The sequence below is a fragment of the Arachis hypogaea genome, chromosome 11 (assembly GCF_003086295.3).
Source record: "Arachis hypogaea cultivar Tifrunner chromosome 11, arahy.Tifrunner.gnm2.J5K5, whole genome shotgun sequence".
NCBI lineage: Eukaryota > Viridiplantae > Streptophyta > Magnoliopsida > Fabales > Fabaceae > Arachis > Arachis hypogaea.
In genome coordinates this window covers 147,285,898-147,296,355 of record NC_092046.1, presented here as the reverse complement: position 1 = coordinate 147,296,355, position 10,458 = coordinate 147,285,898, and the positions used below count along the sequence as shown (strand labels likewise).

General features: G+C 37.1%; 1 protein-coding gene across 2 annotated transcripts; it reads right to left on the bottom strand.

Moving 5' to 3' along the window:
* Nucleotides 1–1,233: 1,233 nt before the first annotated feature.
* Nucleotides 1,234–7,967, bottom strand: LOC112723491 (very-long-chain aldehyde decarbonylase CER3). Of its 2 annotated transcripts, XM_025774881.3 has the most exons (15): nt 7,859–7,967; nt 7,271–7,466; nt 6,944–7,173; nt 6,601–6,836; nt 6,307–6,526; nt 5,401–5,528; nt 4,988–5,244; nt 4,801–4,908; nt 4,335–4,541; nt 4,142–4,252; nt 3,720–3,893; nt 2,307–3,628; nt 2,117–2,233; nt 1,894–2,037; nt 1,234–1,544 (listed from the first exon to the last, which is right to left on the bottom strand). In XM_025774881.3, exons 2-12 carry the CDS (start codon nt 7,328–7,330, stop codon nt 3,464–3,466), a joined length of 1,896 nt encoding a protein of 631 aa, XP_025630666.1. In that variant the 5' UTR covers nt 7,331–7,466; nt 7,859–7,967; the 3' UTR covers nt 1,234–1,544; nt 1,894–2,037; nt 2,117–2,233; nt 2,307–3,463. The 2 variants fall into 2 exon arrangements, with proteins under 2 accessions (XP_025630666.1, XP_072063854.1); XM_072207753.1 differs by lacking the exon at nt 7,859–7,967 and having other exon boundaries at nt 7,271–7,664.
* Between the last annotated feature and the right edge of the window lie 2,491 nt (nt 7,968–10,458).

Below are 10,458 nucleotides of genomic sequence, written 5' to 3'. Positions count from 1 at the left end.
ATAACAAATTAAAGTTGTTATCATTTACTGTAACTTTGTCAATTGGGCATCAATTAAAGGACTTTGAACCGGGTCATGTTCGTCTTCATTCTTATTAACATCAATACTACAAAGCACAAAAAGGAAAAGGTTAGGAGTAGTTAGGACCAATCCTACTTAATTTGGAATCAATTTTCTTTATTGCATATTGCATTTATCATGTTTGCCTCTTTTTGGTACATTCATTCACCTCAACTACAAATGCAACTCCATCTAGTCCTTACCGGAATTGTTTATAGATATCATTATTCTAATATGCAATCAATCAATTTCGTAACTCTAACCAATTTAATCACTAATGTCCATAAGAAACGGCTTGGTATAGTACTTGCTGTATATATATATTATCCTGTACTACTTCCTAGGTCAAAACTGGGGGCTAGGATTTAATGGTTTTAACAACTAAGGTGAAGGACAAGGATACATCATTGAGTAGTAGGCCAGAAAGAAAACACTACTACTTCCATTTCCATATCAGAATTCAAAATTTTGATTTGGGAAAATCCAAGAAATGATTATACCCCAAATTAGCCTTCTAATTACTTGGGATTTTGCAAATGCTCTGTCATATCATTGATAATTGTCATGAGAGTGACACAACAGAGGATTCCCACGTTATGCAGAAATATCTCAACAGCAATAAACGTAAAAATAGCAAATATTACGGACAGCTTCACCACTTGCCTCCTAAAAGTGCTACATACATGATCACAGATCATATATGCTCAATGCTTAAATCCAACCAAGTTTTAAGTAAATAAAAACCAATTCACAATGCAGTAAACTAATCAACTTTATCCTAATTCAGAGAGTAAATAAAGCATCTTCAAATAGTTAAGTCTTTGACATATCAATAACAATCACAACACTATTTACTCAACTTAGAAGCTACAACTCAATTTGATCATTTTCATTGATTCAGACACAGGAAATGTGGAAAGAAATCAGGACTAATTATTAGATACCAGCTAAGCTGGTGATAACAACCTCTCTGGGTGTGTTGCCTAATTAAATGCTTTATATCTTTTAGCAGCTATGATTGTCACATGCAAATTAAATATTGAAAGAGAGTCATGTTGCAAATTTGTCCGATTATGCATATAAGAAAAAAGGCAAATCCAACTTTCATTGGTCATGTCAAGTTCGTAAAAACGTAATCTAGAACAGTAGAATTTCGTGGTTGCCAAAGATAAGTTTAAAAGAAACAAGCGATCTTCATATGCTTACAATTACCAGATAAGTAGTTAAAAGTTAAAACTCCACTCCAAGTCTGAAACAAGTCCAACATTACATGAAAAGTTGATAAAATGAAGTTACAATACAAACAATGGCATTATCTTTTTTCCATAAAAAAGAAGAACGGTTACTAGTAAAATTCTAGATTACATTCATTACATGTATGTACACCTAAAAGAACTGTCCATATAATATAGATATAGGTGTTTATATGTCCAACAGTTTCAATCAACTATGAGTTCTCAGCTGCGACTTGACAGATACATTTCCTGCAGCATAAACATAAGCAGAGTTATAAACAAGAGTTCCAAAACCAATTTTGACTCATATATATTCACAACTCCTCGTGCAATGTTATAAATACACATGGTATCCCGCTTTGAATTGTATATCATTTTCATCAAGGTGAAAACTCACGTGCAGGTGACTTCACGTAAAGTTGATACAACTGATTTCACTAAATTTTCATCCCACGCCCTCAGGTATCAATTTCACGTGAAGTCAACTTACCCTGAGTTTTTACCTTTCATCAATTATTGACTGACAATACAATGACTAGTACTACTTGATTGATTTAAGGTGATAAAGTAAGCATTTTATGCAGTAAAGGAAGGTTACTTGAGGCAGAAACGGAGCGACGCATTTGATACAAAGTGTGCTTTATAGTTTCATTTTGCACCGAAGCATGATGCTGTTGAGAGAGGTCTGTTTGAGGATTCACATTTCCGCTTGTGAACTTTGTTGGTGACTGCTGTGAAGTTCCTGCAATGAGGACAATATGCAATCATTACTTGATCCTGCTACAACCGTCACCAAATCATGCATGCACGTGCACTTATACCTGAACCTGAAGATGAACGAAGGAGGGGAGCATACATATAGACATCGGATTTGAGGTATTCTACAAGTTGATCTACAAAACGCTGCTTCTCTTTTCTAGGTTTTTTGAGTTCAACCACTGAATCAAATAAATACGTCATAAAAAGATGCAGGAGAAGATGAGAGAAGATAAAAGGAGATGGAGAAGGAACCTTTAGCAGGGGAAGGAAAGAGAGGAAGAGCAGGGTCGGGAAAATCTGATACGAGGGGAGCGTACATGAAAGTATCGCACTGCAGGTATGTCGCTAACTTCTTCAGAACCGCCGCTTTTCTTCCGCTCCCACTTTTCCTCTTCTTTCTAACCCTCAGCCTCATCACCTGCCCGCTCTTTTCCACTATTCTTCTTTGCATCGTTCGAAACTAGAAACAGAGAAACCCAAACAACAATCATCATCGATTTGTTACGTTCATGGCGGTTTACAAAGTTTCACAACGCCACACGTGTTTGGCTTCCAGTAACCGCTACTGTTACGTGTCATCTTTCTAGAAATTGCCGCAACCTCATTCTATTCAGGGTTTTGGTCCAGTTAATTGGGCCTGGGCCTGAAGCCCATTTCGCTTCTTTTTTTTAGTGTTTGTTGTTGGGTCGGCTCTGCTTGTGGACCCTGGCCCATTATCAACAAGAAAACAAAAATTTCGAATTTTTTTAGCGAGGATAGAGAGACGCGAATCCGCAACCTCTTAGGTGAATATGAGAAGACTATATCATTTGACCTATAACCCATTGACCAAAAATTGCGAATCTTACTATATTTGTTAAATAAAAATGTAATTATTTTGTTTTCTCCCTGCTATATATCCATCATCAACCAAAACAATAGCTACCGCATAAAAGAAAAATACTACTTGTCTTTTAAATTTTTAATTTTTAGCCGGTCTTTTGATTTAAATAATATTATTTAATTAATTTAAATATTCACTTTTATAGAAAGTTATTTATTTTTTATTAAAAGTTACTTATTTTTTAGGTTTTTTTTAAAGACTAAATGATGGACAATTTTTAAAAGATATGTAGTCGCACTTCGAATGAAAATTTCGGAAAATACAATTATAGAGTAGGACTGTAGGAGACAGAGATATATTATGTAAGAAGAAAGATTATTATAGCACGTAATTTTGATAATTAAACTTTGAGAGAAAGTTAATATGTGTCTAACATTGTTTAAATATGTTTGGAATATTAAAGTAAGCTATGACGTAAGAAAGATACATTAAGAGGGGTCCTACTTGAATGGACTTAATTAATCACATTTAAATGGCCACTCTTAGGTGTAAGACGTGATAAATAAGAAAGAAATGAGATGGATGATTAGAGTGATGATACTGGGCGTAGTCCATGTTTGAGGGCAGCTTCCCACACAAGATCGATTCTGTGAACATCAATGGCGCCAACCTCATGATGAGTCCATCCTTCAAGACTATGCACCACTCCTCCTGCATGGCATGCGTGCACTACTCCCCTTTCCATGGTGTACTGCATGTAACAAATCATCCATTCATCACAAACAAATTATACATTAATTAAGATTAATTATAATAATAATAATAATGTTAGTAGTAAGTACCTCACAGGAGCCTAGGCCTTGCACGTCTTGTGGTAATCTCATAGCTGCAAGATCACCGTAAGTGCAATCTCTTCTAAACGACAAGATTGGTGGCACCACAAATTGATGAAAGTGGGTGCCACGTGGCGCCCAGCTTTGCTCTCTTGGCGTTATCCACTTGCCAACAATCCACGTCTGTCATTGCAAATTGCATTGTTCAAGATTCTATAATCAAAGGAAAATTCTAGAAGACCAGCAATTTTTGTATTTTTTTGTCAGCACTTAACTATTAAAATAAAAGTGAGTGATTTTTTATCATTAGATGTAATTTCATACTATTAAAAATACTATTAATAATCAATAGATGATTATAAAAAACCAAAATTACTAGCTCCTAACATTCTTCATAATCAAATTAAGAGAGAGAAGAATGAATTAATTACCTTGCAGTGTTGTGCCGCTTGGTATTTTGTGACTTGGACAAGGTAACTTTGATATTCAAGAGGTGCTTCCCTTTGAATCTTGTGAAATCTATCCGTTGACAGAGTCAACATCTGCACACAAACGTATAGAGTCAAATCAAAGTTTCTTTCATTCATGGAATCTTAAGTACAAGAATATTATTATTCTACTTACGAGAACTCTGACTTTCTTTCGGCAAAGGTAGAGTGCGATTGCTCTTCCAAGCTTGGAAGTGGCTCCAGTGAGGAACACCTCATCCACATGCTGTGGAATTTCGTGGAGGATCACAGCAGCAGTTAATGTGTTTCCATGAACAACTCGAACTCTTAGCTTTCGATGCTTATCCACGAAAAGCTTTCCACCGCCATTTAGTGATTCATTCTGTGTTATAATTAATAATTAATCAATTACATATAGCAGTTGATGCCTGGCATTTCTAATTTATTTATGTTGCAAAAAAGTGAAAAACCTATGAGGCAATTTAATTTTATTTATGTGATATCTACCACACAACAAGAAGAGCATTAAGAGTTAAGACCCTCAACAACTATGCCCATACAAGTTATTAAACATCAGTTATTTATAATCAATCATGCACGTTCCTTTCAACTAATTTATAAGTTAGTTAGGTAGGCCAAACCTTATTCAATGCAGCAAGGCTAATGACCTTGACCCCAATCCTATCTGCCCTCAGGATTGCTTCCTCAATCTGCTTATTGATTCCCTCAGTAGCATAGGGTATGAAATACTATTAAAACGAAGAAAATGCATTTAGTTATTATTAGTTTTCAACAAAATAAAATGATGATGAGGACACACACACTAACCATGAAGCCACATCTAGGTACAACCCATGTTTGGTGCAAGCGATCTCTGTGGTAGTAGAAGGAAACTACAAAGGTTTTGGACCAAACCCACATTGCTAGCAAAACTAACAAGGCGAATGGCCAACTTGGGACCAAGAAGAATCTTGTTCTGTATGGCAACGAAGCAAAGGATCGAAGATAGAACTGAATGTGCATACAAGAACTCACATCAACTATGTGGGCCAAGAAAACAAAATCCGGTACCCTACAATTGTTCCCTGCATTTAAAAAAGATAGTTAGATAATGCATGCATTTATATTGAGTAGCTATCTAACATCTAACACTGAAGTCAAAGTGAGAAAGTATTACTCCCCTCCTCCTGAATTGTTTATTTGCATGAAAGTCATTAAGAACTTAATTATTATATTATTACCTGAACCTGAGCTTAATCTTTTGTGTAATTGCCATGAATTGGAGTGAAGGGTATTGCCTAGTGCATCAAAGAGGGGCATGAAGAGGCAGAAATTGGTGTTCTTATCAGTGTGGTGCAGGCTATGGTATCTGCATCAGAACATGTAAATTAAATGAATGTATATAAATAACTATGGGGTAAATGATGGTTGGAAAAAACAAGTTTTGCTTCGAATAATATGTATTGGACTTATTTCTGGACCACTACATGCACACACGTTTATCTCCATTTCTTAATGCCACTGCCCTGGTAGTTGAAACATCCAACAATAACAGAAAAGGGAACTGAAGAAAAAACAACAATAGATATTTATATGTAAGTCTCACAAATCTAAATAAACTTCAGGTGAAAAAGTAATTTAGTGTTATATATATGTCAAATATTTAATACATTGGAAACACATAATTTAATAGTCATGTCCCAAAACCTGCAAGAAAGATATATATTTACAACAATAATTTGATGTTAACAAAAAGATTAAAATGATAAAATAAAAGAAACTAAGTTGAAATCCTAAGTCCTAAATTGACATGTTATCCATACTTTACTGATCTTTATTGATTATTGCCAATCCATCATTTTCTTTCCTTCTCATCACAGGTCTTAATTAATTTGTGTTAAATTCTGACCCAAATTAAAATCCCAAGTCCCAACCTCCAACTGTACCATAAAGCAACACCTATTCTAGTATGCATGTTCACATCTCTTTAATGTTTTGGCCATGCATGCAGTAAATGCATTTCTTTTGTATCACCAAAACAACAGACATAAATCAATGCGATGGCAGTGAGATATCTACATGTACTTTGGTTTTTGTATCTTGGATAAATTATTATTTAATTGTTACTTGTGTTAAGAATGACTTACGTTGGTGTGAAAATCAAGTATCTAAGGAGAGGAAACCTTTCAAAAGTCTCATGTGGGACCACTTCAACATTGCAATGACCCAAGCACCTCAGAAAGTCAAAAGTCAAAACATAACCATACACCAAGCTTGCTGATCCATATCCCATTATGGATGCCCCTAAAACAGGGATTCCTATCACCACCGTCAAAACAAGGTGCTCCAATAGTGTTGCATTTCCAGCTGCATCATCATCATTATTCCAAGATTATTTATTTGCACTTGTTTAATAATTATTAATGAGTTAATTTTCTCACCAGTAAATGGCCCCGGAACAGGAGAAGAATGATGAAGTGAATGGTAATGAGTGAAAAGAAAGTGATGTTCATGAAACTTTCTATGCATCCAATAGTAAAGTGGCTCTGAGACTCCCACGTGCAGAATCATAGCAGCAACAACACCTTTCATATTCCATAATGGAAGATCTTGAAGAAATGGAAACACATAGCAAGCCATGGACCCAACTAGTGCTTGAAGAATCAAGAAGTTGTCCCTATTCCACAATTAGGAAAACACAAACACAAACACTAATAACTTTTATCATCAATAAATGTTTAAGTAGTAGTGTGTAGCAACAATAATGATTGTATATATATGTACCAGTCCCATTCTAGATCAATCTGCTTGAAATCCACACCTTGTTGAAGGATCCTTCGATTTCGATTGAGAAAAAGCATATGACTATAAGAACTCCACAGAACATGAACTCCTCCTCTTAGAATCCATAGTATGATCAAGTGAAGGCTCCAGCAGCTGATCATGGAGTAGAATTCCACCCCATTCAACCATTCATACACAACCTTCCCCACCAATGGACCATATAACACATACTATATTTATGAAATTGAAAACACACAAGTAGTTAGACTTATTCTATATACATAACAGATGCATCACATAAATATATATATATATAATATAATATACCTTGAATAATCCAAAATTCTCCCATGGCCAGCTTGATAAAGGAGCACTAGTACTACCCATTTCACTGCACTAGGTTCTGCTAGTTTAAGATATTTACAAACCTTGTTAAATGTATGTATGGTATCTTTCTTTTCTTTCTGTATTCTCCTAAAGCTCAATAGAGCCCCAAAAAACTATGGCAGCCAACGAGCAGAAACTGGAAAAGATCCCAAAAACAAACAATAATGATAGTATCAGAGAAGAAGGAAAGAAAACAAAAAAGAAGGGAACACCAAAGTGTTAGAGAGCTGAAGAGGTTTAATTTGTTTCTGCAAAGAACCAAATTGTTTTTTGTTTCAATTGGGGATCTCTTACAATCACCACGTTTGAGCTACAACTAGAAGCATTTATTCCTACATCACCTATTTATAAAGGCAGATGAAACTAGTGTATGTGTGTATCAAGTTAGTTCAATGCCCCCTGGGCCCTGGCCCCCTCCTCATACATGTCTCTTTCTCATCATTCATACCAATTTCTTAATTCTATATTATCATTAAAAATAAGAAAGAATTCATAAAATAAAGAGGTATATATATGTATTACACTTGCCATGCATGTTAATAATACCACTAGTGTATGTCCATTAATCCCAGAACATAATTTGAACCAGAGATTCTTGCTAGCTGCTAGTAGCCAGTTAGTTGCACTTGTATTAATTATTATAAGTATGATTATTGATTAGTTCATACATGACAGGATACAGTATTAGTGGTTCACTAATCACTAATCCACGCGTTCTTGGCACAGCTGGAGAGAAGTTAATGCACCATATGGTTGGAAGATGAGACAGTAATAGTGTTTAATTCTCTCTCTCCAATCTCATAGTATTAGTAGTATTATTATTCATAAGGGTAGGTTAGGGGTCTGTTCAATATGTGGTTTTCAATAATAGTTTTTTTTTTTGATGAGCAAAGGGGGGAAGGACCCCAACAGCAAAAGAAAACAGAAAAGAAAAAAGCAAAAATAAAAGAGCAGATCAGGACCCTCTTAAACGGAGGGCCCCGTAACAATCACAAAAAAGTGCATAAGTAATATCAGATGGTGCTCTATCAAACAGGTGTAAACCAAGAGGCATGTCTTGCCCTTTTTTGGCTAGAAGGTCTGCTACAGAGTTAGCTTCACGAAGGGAGTGTAACCAAATAATGTGCTGCAAGCGAGCTGCCATGATACGAATGTCCTGAATGAGGGGGGCACAGGGATGAGTTGGGGAGCAGCCATGATTGATGAACTTGATAGCCGCAGCTGAATCAGATTCTACGACAATGGACTGGTATCCGTTAACTACCGCAATTTGTAGGCCATGGACGATTGCCCATAATTCAGCATGCATAATAGAGCATCCACCTAAATTACATGAGAAACCTTTCAAAAATCTACCATCTGCATCTCTAAACACTCCACCACATGCCGCATTGTTTCTATAGGCATAAAGGGAGCCGTCAACATTAAGTTTAACAAAATCTGTAGGGGGTCGAGACCAAGCAATGTAACAATTCCCGGCAGCCTGGAGGTTCCTGGGTAGAATGTTGCTTTTCGTGACTTTTAGAAACTCCTCCGACCGCGCTTTAATTCGACTCACCGCTGTGACCATAGGAACAGACTGGCCATTAAAAATGAGCTTGTTCCTGAAGTGCCATATAGAGGAGGCAGCTACACCAAAGAGACATGGCCAGTCATTCTTGCTAGTGAGGTTCTGCATCAACCAGTCCTTCAGATCCGTATTGAAAAAAGAGTTCACAAAATTGGGAGGGAGAAGATATTTCCAAATGCATTGTGCGTAGGAACAGTCTCGTAGCACATGAATAACTGTTTCATCATGATGATGGCACCGTGGGCAGGAATCATCGTTCGTCAGGTGTCTTCGCCTTCTCTCTGAATTAGTAAGGATGGCATTATGAGCCACCAACCAGAGGAACGTTCTGATTCGCTCCGGACCTTGCCAATTCCAGACTTGCCTAAAAACTGTATTCGGAGTATGTTGCTCTTCAGACAAGCTCTGGTACGCTGACTTGGTGTTGAACAACCCATCAGGGGTGAGACCCCAAGCTAAATGGTCAGTACCCTTCCATGGAGAGGGAGAAGAAATCGCCACTATCTTTTTCACCACATCCTCCGGTAATAGTTCTTGTAGCTTCCCAGTATCCCAATGCCCTGAAACGTCAAGAAACTCCATCAGTGAATTTGAGTAATTAAAATTACTACTTACCTGGTTTGCAACTCTATCGAGACGACCTAATCCCGGAACCCAGTTGTGGTCCCAGAAACGAATTTGGGCCCCATCCCCTATCCTCCAAATGCAGTTACTTTGGACTTCCGGCCACAACTGACAAATTCCTTTCCAGAGATTCGAGTTGCTCCTCTTCCTTTCTACTCTAGGAATGACATTGTTACCACTGCCATATTTTGATCTAAGAATTCTGACCCAAAGTGCGTCTTTCTTCTCAACCAAACCCCATCCCGCCTTCATCATGAACGCCTTGTTCATTTGGCTTGCATGTCTAATACCCAATCCACCAGAATTTTTCGGTTCACAAACTTTCTTCCAATTTAGCAGGTGTATCTTCTTAGACTGCTCTGTATCTCCCCAAAGAAAATTCCTGCATTTACGATCAATCATATCACAAGTAGAAGAAGGCAAATAGGCAGATTGCATAGTATAAGAAGGCATAGAGGATAAGACAGATTTCACCAGGGTAACTCTTCCCGCAAGAGAAAGAGATGAGGCTTTCCAGGAATTGAGCCTGGTATTGAGTTTGTTGATGATATCTTCAAAGGTATTTCTTGAGACTTTAGAGTGAAGAATAGGAACACCTAGGTATTTCCCTAAGTCATCAGTCCTGGCAAATTGCAACGTGTTGCTTATCTCTGTTCGGACATTATGCCCCACATTCTTGGAAAAGAAAATACGAGTCTTTTCTTTACTGACTTTCTGCCCGGAGCTTTCACAAAATGCCTCAAGGCACTTGTTAATAACATTGGCTTGATCTAGACTGGCTTCAGCAAACAGGATAAGGTCATCTGCAAAGCAGAGATGAGAGATAGGTGGGCCGTCCTTTTTCAGCCTGATAGGCTTCCAGAATTTATGATCCACCGCTGCACCAATAAGCTGGGACAGCCTCTCAATACAGAGAACAAAGATGTAGGGAGAT